The sequence below is a fragment of the Onychomys torridus genome, chromosome 1, assembly GCF_903995425.1.
Source record: "Onychomys torridus chromosome 1, mOncTor1.1, whole genome shotgun sequence".
Classification (NCBI taxonomy): domain Eukaryota; kingdom Metazoa; phylum Chordata; class Mammalia; order Rodentia; family Cricetidae; genus Onychomys; species Onychomys torridus.
This window is the reverse complement of record NC_050443.1, coordinates 97,575,304-97,590,264: the sequence shown is the minus strand read 5'-3', so window position 1 is coordinate 97,590,264 and position 14,961 is coordinate 97,575,304. Positions and strand designations below refer to the sequence as shown.

Sequence of the window (14,961 nt, the reverse complement as noted above, 5' to 3'; positions counted from 1 at the left end):
ACAGAGGATGTCCAGATGGTCTTGTGGCCTGCTGTCATTCTCAGTGACTCTCTTGCTCCTATCTGGACTCTAGAGGACAGAGCTGATCTGAGGTGTGTCCTTGCCCAAGACCAAGAAAAAGCCCAGCACCTTGGCACCACTTTGCCAGTTAATGTCTAACTGAGGAATGTCTTCCTGCCAAAAGGTGAAAAACAGAGACCTTGTATTTCCAAGCAGAGGTGTGACCCCCAATGTCAATCATTTTGTGTCTCTAACTATTAGGGAAAAAATAACAACAGTCTCATGGCTTGGAAAAGGTGAACACTATGCTAAAAGGAAAGAAAAATTCTACCCCCACAGAAACAATCTCAAGGAGCAGAGGCAGAGAATAATTGGAGGAGAGAGTGCCAGCCAAGGGCAGATGTCTATATATTGATCAGAAGCACTTACTTATGAATGGAGCAGTCCTGTCCTCCTGGGTTCAGGTAAGGCTAACTGGAGTCGTGATCTCCTGTATCCACTAATCACTTCTCCTCTATCTATTCCCATTCTCCTTCAGGGAGGTGGGAGAGGAATTTAGCATCTGGACATTGGGGTCAGAGCAGCAAGATTCATTACTCCACTGATTTTGTGATCTGTGACATGTCAACTCCCTTCTCTGTGAGGCAAAGTTTTTGAAATAGCATGCTGGCCATTTTTCCTTCTTTCAGTGGTATTCCTGAAGCATACACTCTGTGCTAGATACTGGGGTTATGGCAGTGAACAAAAGCATCTGCTATGTGTGGGGTCTTTGCTTATGCCATTTTAGTTAGCCACAGGAATGCTACAGTGCTTTTCAAACTACACCAGTGGGTTGTGAGATCATGTATGTGATTTCTATTAGAATTTTCATCATAAAATAGCAACATACACTGTAAGAATAAGTGTTAGCTTATAAAACTTTACGTGTGTGTGTGTGTGTGTCTTATATCTCAGACTCAGAAGTCTAGAAAACATTTGTTTTTAAAAATATTTACTATTTTTATTTATATTATTGTGTGTAACTACATGAATTTATATGCAACATGTATGTGTGGGTACCCTCAGAGCTAGAGGGTGTTGGATCTCCTAAAACTGGAGTTACAGACAGGAGCTGCTTAATGTGGGTGCTGGGCACCTGACCCAGGACCTCTGCAAGAGCAGTGAGCACTCTTAACTACTGAGCCATATCCCAACCCCGAGAACATTTGTTATTGCACACAGCTTCTTTGAGCACAGAACAAGGCCTGACATTTCCAACATAGCAGCTGATGGTAGAGGTGGTCCTCACTGTACAGGCGATAGGTAACACCGGGACTGGGCTCTGTTTCAGCTCAGTTCCCAGGTGTTTACCTCTAATGCCATCCTAGTCTGTTGCTATAAAACTTAGGGTAACACTTACATCCACCTGGAATTATTTTACCTCTTGCAATCACAACCATTTTGAAAGTTGTAATATGTACTATTGTTAAGTTCTCTAAAGTTCCTTATCTTGTGTCATTTCTTCACATGACTTGTGTGAAGATGTAGACTGTATTCATGATTCTCCTTGGTATTTAGCTCCCTGTTTGGCACAGAGTAAGCTGATCAATAAATGTTTGTTGAATGAATAAGTAGGTGTGAGCAAACTGTAAGTTCAGATAATAAAGAACTGCCTATAAAAACCCAAAGCTGTCTCTAATAAGGTTGTGAGTACAGAGCATCACCTCATCTTGTGACTTTTTGCTCCAAACAAAAGATTCAGTTCTTCAGAATGTGCAGTGCATGGAGCTTGGGTAAATGGGTATGGGGCATGGGTAAGGTATATGGGTGTGTCCACAGAGGCTTCAGAAGCCCACCAAAGCTTGAGCTTAGCACTGAAGTTTCCTGAGCCACATAAATGGTGCACAACCAAACACTCTTTCTGTCTGTGGGGATGGGAGCTAGACTACACGTATACCTCACTCATCTCTGTTCCTAGGATTTCAGGCATCAGAAACACAGGGGAAAGCACCTAACCCAATATTGCCTTTGGGCAGGTGTTTCCAGGACCAGAGGGAAGAGCAGGAAAGATGAGGCCGATGTTCTTTTTGATCTGGATGTTAGTGGTGATGGTGGTAACCCCTTGGTTCACTGTAGCTGGAGCCAGTAACTCATCAGAAACAAGTAAGTGTGCATGGGTACACGCATACGTGTGTGTGTGTGTGTGTGTGTGTGTGTGTGTGTGTGTGTGTACATGTGTATGTAGCACTGTTTCCTGTGCTTATTTAAATCCTTAATTAAGTAAATCTTTAGTTAAGATTAAGCATTGTTAACCTTAACCCCTGTTTTAGCATACTTGACATGATCTTTACTCATGGGTTGTAATGTGTTCAGGACTCACTTAGAAGTTTTGCTAAGATGCAAGTTCTGCTTCAGTATTTCTAACAAGGGGCCCAAGACTCTCAATTAATAATGAAGTTTGGGTGATGCTGATGTTGGGGCAAAGGGCTAGAACTTCTCTGAACCTTTCCTGCACTTCACTGTAAAGTCACAAACATGTCCAGCTCCATAGTAGATTTGAACAGCTCTAGGTGGCTCACAGGCACCTTTCCTTTAAGTGGGAGGTCCTTCCATGGGGCTTCCATCCTGGAGTACTCTCTAAATATAATTGTGGTGTCATGGTTAAAAGCACATGTTCTGTAGTCATGCTGTGTGTGTATCATGTTTGCCAATTTGTGAGGGACTTACTCCTTCTGAATCTCAACGTTCATATCTGCAAATAAAAATAAATTAAAATGGGGCCACTGGGAAGAATTCAGAAAGCTCCAGAATACAAAAGTGCACATGCTTTTGACAGACATGCAGTAAGTGATGGTCAACAACAGCGTTTTTCTTCTCATGGTTGAAAGCACTGCATGAGTATCCTGTCAAACGGGCTGGGAGCAGGCTTCAGAGAGAAGGGACACTGGGCAGGGTCTTAGTGAAGGCTACACAGGCAAAGAAGAGGACCTGGGCAGAAGGGACAAAGTGTTGAAAAGGCAGGGAAGCGGTGGCAGCTTAACCACTTATTCTCCCTCCACAAATATCAGAAATACTGTGTATTAAGCTCTTGGATGTGAGATAATGTGGACATTTTAAAAGAAGGCAAAAACAGGAAGGCCATGCTTAGCTAGGTGAATAGAAGAATCTACTCAAGGGAAGTTGGATGGGTGTCGGTAAGACTACACGTCCTTTGAGAGGCAAGGAAGAATATGTGCTGGGCTTCTGAGGCTGGGTTCTTCTGTTCACAGGGAGGTGTTCTGAATGCCACAGCAATGCCACCTGTATGGTGGATGGAGTGGTCACAACATGCTCCTGCAAGACGGGCTTCATTGGTGATGGACTGGTGTGTGAGGACATGAATGAGTGTGCCACCCCGGGAGCTCACAATTGCTCTGACAACAGCATCTGCTTGAACACATTGGGTTCCTATGAGTGCACCTGCCAGAATGGCTTCCGTCTGACACCTGAGCTGGGCTGCACTGATGTGGATGAGTGCACAGAGCTGGGACTCAGTGACTGCCATGCCCTGGCCACCTGTGTCAACACGGAGGGCAACTACTCATGCGTGTGTCCCAAGGGCTATGAAGGGGATGGTTGGCACTGTGAGTGCTCCCCAGGCTCCTGTGGGCCGGGTCTGGCCTGCTTGCCCCAGGGTCCAGGTGAAGCACTGGTGTGTGAGGACCCTTGCAATGTGTATGAGACCCTGTCCGAATACTGGCGCAGTTCTGAGTACGGTGCTGGCTACTCCTGTGACTCAGATCTGCATGGCTGGTACCGGTTCACAGGCCAGGGGGGCGTGCGCATGGCTGAGACCTGTGTGCCGGTCCTGCGATGCAACACGGCTGCGCCCATGTGGCTCAATGGCTCGCATCCTTCGAGCAGTGAGGGCATCGTTAGCCGCATGGCCTGTGCGCACTGGAGCGGCCACTGCTGTCTGTGGTCCACAGAGGTCCAAGTGAAGGCCTGCAGAGGAGGCTACTATGTTTACAACCTGACTGCGCCCCCTGAATGCAATCTGGCTTACTGCACAGGTGAGCTGAGCAACGCCCTACATCCTTAGTCTGCAGGAGTCTTGCGGCACAAGCTGTTGATTGTATGTCTTGATAATGTTGCAGATCCTAGCTCCGTGGAGGGGACTTGTGAAGAGTGTAGGGTAGACGAAGATTGTGTATCGGATAACGGCAGATGGCGCTGCCGGTGTAAACAGGACTTTAACATCACAGGTAAGCCCAACAGTGAGATTTGTGGAGAAAACGATCCGTGGTTAGGGGCGAGGCTCGTGCTTGTGAGGGCCTGTGACCAGAGGACACACATCCACTCAGTGAGAAAGAAAGGTCACTCAGAGCCTGGGCTCTTCACGCTTCCTTCTCAATTGGCTCCCAAGGTCCCAGAGACCAAGGGGCTGGAGGACCTCTTCCCTACCCAGTTCCTTCTTTCTGAAGCCCCCACACCATGGCAGGCACACCGGGTAACCAGAAGTAACCAGAAGCTACCGAGCCACCTGCCACATGAGAAACTGACTGCAGTAGTCCTGTGGCCAGTGTGAGATGCTGAGTGTGGCATTGGTCCTCTCTCAGCCTGTTTCCTCAGGGTGTCCTTGAAGATGGCTAAGACTTTTCCAGACTTGAGTCACCTGCTGTGCTGACAGTCTGATTCTGCTTGTATCCGAGTACTATCTGTGTGGTGAATGTTATAACGAACGCATTCCTCTCCAGTCTGGGGAGATTGCTTCCTTGAGCTTGATTCAGGGTGTGGGTGGTCACACTGCATTTGCAAGTGACACCTCACAAAGTTAACTGTAAAACGGAACACAATGGAAAGGAAGTCACTACACTTCTACAGATGTGTGGTACTTCAGTAAAATACTTGAAAACACTAAAAATGAAAAATTTAGAAAAACTGCAAAATTTTTAAGTGTGTGTGTGTGTGTGTGTGTGTGTGTGTGTGTGTGTGTGTGATGTATATGTAAGGAGGGGCTCAAGAGCCATGGCACATCTGCAGAGACTGGGAGACAGTCTTGTGGGAGTTGGTTTTGTTTTTCTACCATATAGGTCCTAGGAACTGAACTCAGGTAGTAAGGCTTGTCTACAAACACCTTTACCCACTCAGCTATCACATCTGCTCCCAAATACTCGGAAAATATGGAAAAATTCTAGCTATTCATCATTGCCTACTCCAAACTCCAAGCCTTCTCTTTGCCTAAGAGGGAAACTAGCCAACGTATAGCGTCAGAGTCATGCCAGTCACCTGCATGTAGCCAGGGTACCAAAGAAAGGCATTTAATGTTTTCTTTTTTTTCTCTTTTTTCTTTCATCTGAGTTTGATGTTGTTTAATGCTGGGCCAGTGAAAGACCCTCACACTACCTTAAATTTTGTATACAATCCACTCTTAAGGGAACACAGAACTGGATGGTTGGTGGTTGGACCCACACACTGATGTTAATAATTTAGTTTTGTCTGAGAGGGGACTGTGATTGACCCAAGGCATCTCAAGCAGTGGTGCCATCTGGTGACCAGCCCAGCAAGCATGCTGGGTTCCTGGGAACATGCCTTGCCCTGGAGGAACAGGCTCCTAATCCTGTTGTCCTTGGCCTTTTCAGATGTCTCCCTCCTGGAGCACAGGCTGGAGTGTGGGGCCAATGACATCAAGATGTCCCTCAGCAAATGCCAGCTGCAGAGTCTGGGCTTTATGAAGGTCTTCATGTACCTGAGTGACAGCCAGTGCTCGGGCTTTAGTGAGAGTGGAGAACGAGACTGGGTGTCCGTGGTGACCCCTGCCCGGGATGGCCCCTGTGGGACAGTGTTGAGAGTAAGTTCTTGCCTGTGGTGACATCAGGGTTGGAGTGGTTGGTTCCTATTTAAGCCCCAAGTCCACACCTTGTATGATCTTTGCGTGAGCTGTTTGACTCTGGCTAAATAACTTCAATGTGGAGGGATTGTTACTTCTCTGTAGGGATGTTATGTGTGAGCTTGATCTATAAGGATGACTCTCATTCTACAGATAGGAAAGGAAGGACTAGGCTGCCAGTGATGGCTTCTAACCAGAAGGTTAACTCTGGAACCAAAAGCAAGCCTGTGTGTGTCCAGGGATCCCGAGAAGAGCCCCAGAGGCCTCTGCCGAGATCAGCCATTAACTGTTCGTGTGGCTGACACCTAGCGTCCTCCTGCTCCTTCATCCCTGGAAAGAAAATGAGGAGGAGCAAAAAGAAGGGAGGAAAGGAAGAAATTGCCACTGTCAAGGACAGCATGAAATGAAATTAGTGATAGCTTGCATATGATTTTCAGTTTTGAGGAGGAAACCTGCAGTTTTGAAACTAGCCCAGGTTTTATGGAGAATCTATAGCCCCATTCAGGTTTTGTAGATCCCATGCTCTGTATGGACATACTCAGTTCTTAGGGAACCATGAACCTCCATCCCTCCATCCATGAAGCAGGGATTCAGCAGCCATCCCACTGTAGGTCATTGGAAGCATTGGCAGAATGATTCAGGAGAAGAATGCAGCTCAGCATCTGGAACATGACATCTGATCCTGAAGTTACTGCTATTGGGGCACACAGACTGGGAGGGCAGCTTTCAGGAGTCCACAGACAAAACTCATTGGCTGTAAACCCTGCATAAGGTCTCATGTCCCTTTCTCCTACTCCTTTTCACCCAACACAGACGAATGAAACCCATGCCACCTACAGCAACACCCTCTACCTGGCAAATGAGATCATCATTCGTGACATCAACATCAGAATCAACTTTGAATGCTCCTACCCCCTGGACATGAAAGTCAGCCTGAAGACATCCCTACAGCCCATGGTCAGGTGTGGTCATCAGTACTCCTGGGAGGCTTCCAGTACTCCTGGGAGGCTTCAGTCCTCAGCCCCTCAGCCCCTCAGCCCCTCAGCTCCTCAGCCCCTCAGCCCTTTAATCTCTCAGCCATGAGATCCTCAGCTGTCTTGACAAGTGGGAGCTGGCTTTGGAGTCTGGGGGGCAGGACTACTTAGTACGGACACCTAGTGAGAAATCCCAGAACCTAGATTCCAAGCCAAGCTTTGCTGTATATTACCTGGATAGCTTTGGGAACCCATAGCAACCGTCTAACTATTGCTCTCATTTGCCAAGGGGCCTTAACAATACTTGCATTGCTTTTCTTAGGCAATGATGTTTGGCAAAGGGGATCAAATACCAGTCTCTGCCTTTTCAGAAGGATTGGGTGGCCCTGCCTCTGGAGGGGACTCTCTGGACAATCATGTCTCATATTTAGACCTCAGCTTCCATCCTTCTCTGAATTGAATATCTCTGATTAAAGAGGCTTTGTTTGGGTGGGAAGGTAGCTGGAGAGGTAAATCAGGGAAGCTCCATCCATTTTGGTGAAAAGTAGAATCCCATTACTAAATGAAATTGAAAGTCTTTGAGTGTGATGAGTCACAGGCCATTGATACTCATGATGGGAAGGATAACAGTTGCAATCACTAGTATTTATGGATCATTTGCTTGTATGCCAGACATCATGTTAAGTGCTTTATACGAGACATCTTGTAAGAGCCTTACAGTGGTCCCAGAAGATGCAGATTCAGGGAAGAGTGCTGGGCTGAGGTGTCGGTGGCTTGCTTATTTCAGGCAATTGGATGGAGTACTACTTGGCTAGGAAGTGCCCTGGAATAATGTGACCATGTCCTAGGCCTACCTTCTGGTGCCAGAGAGCAACAGGTACATGAGGAAACCTCTCTGGGGCTCAAGGAAGTCTCAGCCTGTTCTCTATTATGATGTGGACCCCTGTATTGCTGGGTATTTCTCATATGCCTTATTTTGTGTGAGACCACTCTCTCTGTATCCTGTGAGAGATCATACAGTGAAATTCACACCAGGGTGATTAGATTAAAAACAACCCATAAGACCCAATCTGATATAGGTATTGGAAGGAACACTTTTGCAGATCCTTAGAACTTAAGTCTGTAGGGCTCCTGACAGCTCATCTCTTTTTACCTGTTGAAGGTTGAGACTCAAGAAGTCTAGGTAGGTCCCTCAAGAGTTTATCCTATTTTGAAGGATGGTAGGAAGGGGGCACCAGCAGTGCCCTGGACCTGTGACTCAAGATATGGCCTATGGATCTGTAACATCAGTATCAACAGGAGCTTGTTAGAAATACAGATTCCTGAGTCCCACCACAGAACTATTCAATCAGAGAGGGCTTCTTCCCAACACCCCTCACCTCCAAGTACTCATGGAAATTTGCCAAGCAGTGGCACAGGGTCCAGTCCTGCTACTGAATGAACCAGACAGATACCTGCAAGGAACTGTCCAAGAATGCTGATTGGAAAGGGTGTTCTCAATCTGGTTCTCTAGCAGCTCTTCTTCCTCTGCAGTGCCCTGAACATCAGCTTGGGTGGAACAGGCATGTTCATCGTGCGGATGGCGCTGTTCCAGAGCCCTGCCTACACACAGCCCTACCAAGGTCCTTCTGTGATGCTGTCCACAGAGGCTTTTCTGTATGTGGGCACCATGCTGGATGGGGGTGACTTGTCCCGGTTTGTACTGCTAATGACCAACTGCTACGCCACACCCAGTAGCAACTCCACAGACCCTGTGAAATACTTCATTATCCAGGACAGGTAAAACAGTGGCTCCTATCTGGGGGCTCACAAATAGGGTTTGGGGATATGTCTTTAGAATTAATTGGGGAAAATACATCTTTATGTTCATGGTCCTTTAGCTTAAATTTAGCATTCTTGCCTACAGAGATCTATCTATGCTATCAAGTAGTTTTTAGGTACCACTTCATTAGGATTCTCCCTAGATCTTATTATGTAAATACATCATTAAATGCATTTTAGCAAGTATATAAAGCACATACCAAATGTTTTAACATTTTAAGAGGTGTACTTTGACTTAACTGATTCTCTTGAAATATCTTATTTTTATACAATAGCATTATATTTGAAGAGGGTTGCGTATGTTCACTGGAGGGCCAAGTGGGCAACCTGACTCAGAACATATAAGAAATCTGATGGAAAGGCAGGCTCAGATCAACAGGCAGCCAGGGCCTGGCTAAGAAGAGCAGGAGATGGGCACCATTAGCCAAGGAGCAGTAGAAATTGTGAGGGTGCAGACTCTTCCTTAAGAGATCGTAGAGAATTAAACAGATATTTTGAAAGTTTGCTCTTACCAGACTCTGTGGGTGCCATGGTGAATAGAAGAGATGAAACCCTTTGCCCTCATGCAACTTAAATTCTGAAGGCAAGACAGACAATTAAATGAGACTGAAATACGCAGTGAGGAAAAGCCTCTTGGACAAATGCAGCAGGGGAGGGAGAGGTCTTGCAGCTTGTGGTGCAGGAGCTGTCCAGAATGCCCAGTACTTGTGAGCTTCTTCTGCATGTCAGTTTGTTTTTCCTAGCAGATATGTTTGGATGCCACTGTGTGCAATGCAGATGGGTACACACACTGTGCTTGGCTCAGTGGCTGCCTGGGCTCCCTGGTTTCTGCTATTATAGGCACATATTTGATAGCATAAAATAGTTAATGACTCTTGAATATATTTTCTTGGCAATGAAATGGACTTCTGGATTGTTCCAATTCTGTGGCTGAAGAATTTTATCATTTTTCTTTAGCCCCAGACACAGTCGGCACCTACTGTGTGCCTCACTCTGCTCTAAGCACTTTGAAAAAATAAGTTAATCCTCACAATTACCATTTGACATTACTCCCATATGCTTATGGAGAAATTGAGGCACAGAGAGGTTTAATGAGCTGCCCAAAGTCACACAACTAACAGATGGTGATGTGCTATTTAAGCCCAGGAAATGGGGCTCCAGAGTCTTGGCTTAACCAACAGCATTGTATGTCTTAATGTTCTCCATTCAGATGTCCGCACACAGAGGATACAACCATCCAGGTGATGGAGAATGGCGAGTCCCCTCAGGGCCGATTTTCTGTTCAGATGTTTCGGTTTGCAGGAAATTACGACCTGGTCTACCTGCACTGCGAGGTGTACCTGTGTGACTCTGTGAATGAACAGTGCAAACCTGTGAGTCATGCCCTCACCACAACAGCCTGCTGGAATGCTCATCTCTATCACTAAGACATTTGGCCAAAGACATAGAGGAAGACATACATCTGTGACATTTTCCTATTTTAACACAAAGGCACAGAGCTGCAAGACAGAGCAGTAGGGCCAGTCAGGACACCGGGGCTACCTGGCAGTCAGGAAGCGGTGGTGATCTCAGGGGGCTTGGCTGATAAATTAACCTTATTTGCAAGTTGCAAGCTTATCTCCCAAAACAAGAACATAACCCTTCAGTGTTGTGTGCAACTCAGGGGTTTTAACATATTCAAGTTTCACAAAAACTCACTGGTGGAGGTACTAGCTTATTTTCTCAACTGGAAAAGCTCAGAGAGCTTACTTGTCCACAATCACAATAACAGGTAGGGCAGGGATGTGATCTCCTATCTCCTGTATAAGGCAGGAAGATGCTCTTCTGAGTTGGCTGCCTACTTCTCATGCCAGGATCACATTCCACCTTCCTCTCCATATGTGAGTGATTTTCTGTGTCACCCTTCCTCTGCAGACCTGCTCTGGTACTAAACTTAGAAGTGGGAACTCCCTAGATCAGACCCGTGTCTTGAACTTGGGTCCCATCACACGGCAAGGTGAGAGATCTGTTCTGTCGTGTCACTGAATGGGGAAGAGGCAAGGTGGCAGAGACTGGCTTCTTAGGTCTTACTGGGAACTGGAGAGTGAGGAACAATGGATTCTTTGGGCTATCTTCCTCTTTTACCAGTTCTAGTGCAATCATTCACTCACTCATTCATTCATTCACTCATTCATCCATTGCAGAGATATACCTTGGTGCTTACTATGGTTTAGTATATTGTGATAAGCAGAACATATCCCACTGCCTTGGATCTTATGGATAAGTAGGGGAAACACCATCCAAATAGCATCATTTAGATGTATAGAACTGCAGGTGCCTTAAGTGCGGAAGAAAATGTACACAGAGTTTGAAGATGTTCTGACAAAGGAAGCTGACCCAGTCTTGGTAATGGGGGAAGACTAAGGAGAAGCTAGGGTGTCAGGAGAACTGAGGGGAGCTGGGCCAGTGGTAGTGGATAAACTGGTACAGGTGAGGCTAGCCCTGTGGAGCTTTATAGATCCCGATAGGTTTTAAGACTTTCTTCTGAAAGCAATGTGGGTGAGGCTTTATAAAGATCAGATGCAGGGGAGTGGTATGCCCAGATCTGGGCTTCAGGAAGATGACCCTGACTGCAAGAGGAGAGGATTGAGAGAGTTTGTCTCAGCCTTCTTGCAAGCTGTGTGCCTCAGTACTCATGGATCTTTCTGTTTCTCCCAAAGGTGTCCAGGCCTCTGTGTCCAAGGCTGCTTCCAGCAACCTGAGTAAGTCTAGGTCCTTTCTGTATAGTTACCTGCTCCATGACACTCCCCTAGGGCTTCTATCTGGAGGTCTTAGTGGGCTGGAGGGCCTAGCCTTCAGAGCCTGAGCTGCCAAAAGGCTATTCATCTGGGAAATGCCTGGACCTTGGCTGTACTCATGCACTCACTTGTGCTGTCTCATAGTAGAGTGTGGGAACACAAGTGTGACCCAACAACCTGAGAGAATGCCGTATCCAGGTTATGTTTGCACAGTTCATATCTTTATACAGATACCACACACATTTATATCTGTATGTATACTTGTACATATCTGCCTACACACAGATCACACACATACCTAACTGCATACACACACATACACACTCATATATGCATGCACATACTACATATGCTCATAACTGTACATAGATCACACACATGCCTACACACAAACCATGGATACTCATATACACACATCACACACATTCACATCTGCACATACATTCATGGGCATACAGACCATACATACTCACATCTGCACATAGATCACCCACTTCAGTCTACACACAGATCATACACATTCATATCTGTGAACAAGCCATACATATTCATATCTGTGCACAGACTATACACACTCATAGCTGCATACAGATATGGATGGGTGAATCTCTTCTGCCCACCTGTTCCCAAATAATCAGTCAGAGGCTTAATATTAATTACAAACTGTTGGGCCTATGGCTCAGACTTATAATTAGCTAGCTCTTACATCTTAAATTAATCAATTTCTATTAATTAACCCATTTCCATTAATCTATGTATTTCTATATGGCCAGTGGCTTAACGGTACTTTCACATCTTGCTTCTTGGGCAGCTTACTGACTCTACTCTCTTTTCCTTGTATCTTTGCTTGGTTTTCCCATCTGGCTCTATTCTGCCTTGCCCTGGGCCAAAGCAGTTTTATTTATTAACCAGTGGGAGCAACACATATTCAGAGTACAGAAAGACAACCCATAGCATACAAACCATACACACTCATATTTGCATTCACACCACAACACTCATATATGTACATACAGATCATAAATGTTCATGTATGCACATGCCAATCACACATTTGGATCTGCACACACAGATCACACATGTTCATGTTATGTATATACACAGATGTACACACAGCTGCAGTTGCATGCTTGCGTGTTAGCTGCTCAGATATCCATATATATGTATTACAAAACTGTTCCCCAAGGACATGCACACCTGCCTCTCTTTGGCACTTCCAGAAGCTGAGGCTCATCTCTAGCACCTTCAGGAGCTGCTCCACAGGTTATAAATATTTGTTGAGGCCATTATTTGCCAAGAACAAAGCTTAGTAGTGCATTGAGCACATCAGACAAACAAGAAATTCCATTTTTTGCTTCTTCAAGCCTCAGACCACAAAAGCCAGGAACCGGTGACATTTTTGTGGCCCCTTTCTTATGCCTCCTGCCTTATTTGACACTCCAGATGAAAACTGAATCCACACAGCCATTGCTTTTCTTGGCTTGTGGGACCTGGGCCTGAGAGGACTGCTATGATGTTTGGCATGAATTCTGTACCCCTGAGCTCAGAGCTGGAAAGTCACAGTTCTCCCATGACATAGGTGTATCCTCTGTGACTAGCCTCCAGGTTGCTAGGATGTTTGGTTCTGTTAGGTATTGCATGACATTGCACTCCAAGCACTTCAGGAGACATTACTGTCTTTTTCAGACTAGTCCACATGGAATGGAGCCTTTATCCACTTCCCCACTCAGTGTAGACACCTTTTTTGAACTTCCTCATCCAGAGACGGTGCCCTCATTCTTGGTTAGTCTGTAGGAAAGCGTCTTACATTACTTTGCACAAAAGCACAGCAGCACTTGCCCTATCCCTATAATTGTTTATTTTTTAGGACTCCTGAGCATCTGGATGCCTCTGTTTCTCTCAGCCACTTTGACCCTGATGTTTCACTGATGGACAGAAGGAAACCTACTGTGGCTCCCAGCTCACTTCCTGCTGGCCAGGAGGGGAGATGCAGGCTGGTTTCCAGCCATGGCAGAGGGAGCTCACACTGCCTCCAGCTCACGCTTACTCTTCTTCCTTTAAGTCTCACTATCAAGACCAAGTTGTTTTCTTTCCATGCTGCTCTCTCTCCACACGGGACTTGTGATGCATCTGTATATGAAGCCCCTGTCTCCTTAAAGGCTACTAATAATCATAGGTTTCAAACATCAGCTTTTGGAGTCATTAATTCAAATCTTTACTGAGCACACAGTCACTGTGGGCACTGTCTGCCATACTGAGCATCACATGGTGGAAATGAAACAGACCCTTTCCCTATCTTTATGGACTTCATAGTCACTCCAAGAAACTGGGCTCTTAAAACAAATGCTCTGCTGTGCTACCTTAGATAAGACACACAATGTGTCTGAATGGCACCTGACTATCCATTCATAGAAACAGCCATCCTTTCATTCAGTAAATATTTGCTGAGCTGCTACTGTGCCAGTTACTAAGCCATGCTGGGGATATAACAGTGAGTACAGACAATGAGCAAGACAGGCACAAGCCATGCCTCAGAGCTTGAATATGCCATTCCAGGGGATGCCAGGGACTCCAGAAATGGAGAGTTTAACACTCAACAGGAGGTGGCTGATTCTTCACAAGGGGGGCAACCATGATGCCCTCATAGGGCACATTTGGTTTCCCACAAGTGGACTTTGAGGACTTCACATGTTCTAGGCCTACACTTGGATGCTAAGAAACATTGGCAGATGGGACAGAGCCAATCCCTGCATTCAGGGATCTCAGATCTTAGAGAAGAGCTGTAGAAGCAATGGCCGGTGTCTTGTCTCCTCAGGTCTCCTGTTCACTGGGCTTTTACTTGCCAATCCCTAAAGCTGTAGATCTTTTCTCAGGCCTCAGCAGTAGAAGAAAGCACACCCACCCTCTTTCCATTGGTGGAGAGTTTTTGTGGGGCTTCATACATGGACAGGAACCAGATCCATTCTATGTTCAGACACCCAGAGACTCCAAAGGTCACTAGAAAAAATGTCACCAGTGCTGATGAGAACTCTTTTCTCTGATGCACCTGGTTCCCTGGCCTCCCACTTGGACTTTCCAGGGGAGGCCAAGGCCTCACATCAGGGAAAGCCACATGTGTGGCTTCGAAGCAAGGGCTGCTGGGACAGTGTGTCTTATGTTAAGAACTCTTATCACACATAAGCACATACAGAACGTGCAGGCCTCTTGCTGTTACATAGGAACTGTCTGTGGTCAGCTTAGGCTGAGTGACTCCGTACAGAATGGTCTGTGTTGTGACTCAGGAGCCGCAGAACCTGAAGAGAAGGAACCAGGGAACCCAGGGAACCAAGAGCAGAACCTGACAAAGGCTGGGTGAGGGGCAGAGGAGAGATGCCGCAGTGACAGCTTTGCCCCTCTTACATCCTTCCCTTTCTTGCTTTCTGTCTGCTTAATGGACCCCCTAGCTATTAATTAATGAATATTAATTAGATATCAGATTAAACGCCAGACACTTTTATGGTAATGAGGAAACAGCAAATTACCAAACAGAGCCATTTTGGTA

General features: G+C 46.0%; 1 protein-coding gene across 2 annotated transcripts; it reads left to right on the top strand.

Moving 5' to 3' along the window:
* The first annotated feature begins 354 nt into the window (after window positions 1–354).
* Window positions 355–13,865, top strand: Umod (uromodulin). Of its 2 annotated transcripts, none has more exons than XM_036168357.1 (11): window positions 355–464; window positions 2,016–2,142; window positions 3,249–4,031; window positions 4,116–4,223; window positions 5,601–5,809; window positions 6,662–6,810; window positions 8,356–8,601; window positions 9,854–10,016; window positions 10,558–10,639; window positions 11,343–11,384; window positions 13,288–13,865. In XM_036168357.1, exons 1-11 carry the CDS (start codon window positions 432–434, stop codon window positions 13,347–13,349), a joined length of 2,004 nt encoding a protein of 667 aa, XP_036024250.1. In that variant the 5' UTR covers window positions 355–431; the 3' UTR covers window positions 13,350–13,865. The 2 variants fall into 2 exon arrangements, with proteins under 2 accessions (XP_036024250.1, XP_036024259.1); XM_036168366.1 differs by having other exon boundaries at window positions 1,966–2,142.
* Window positions 13,866–14,961: the final 1,096 nt, after the last annotated feature.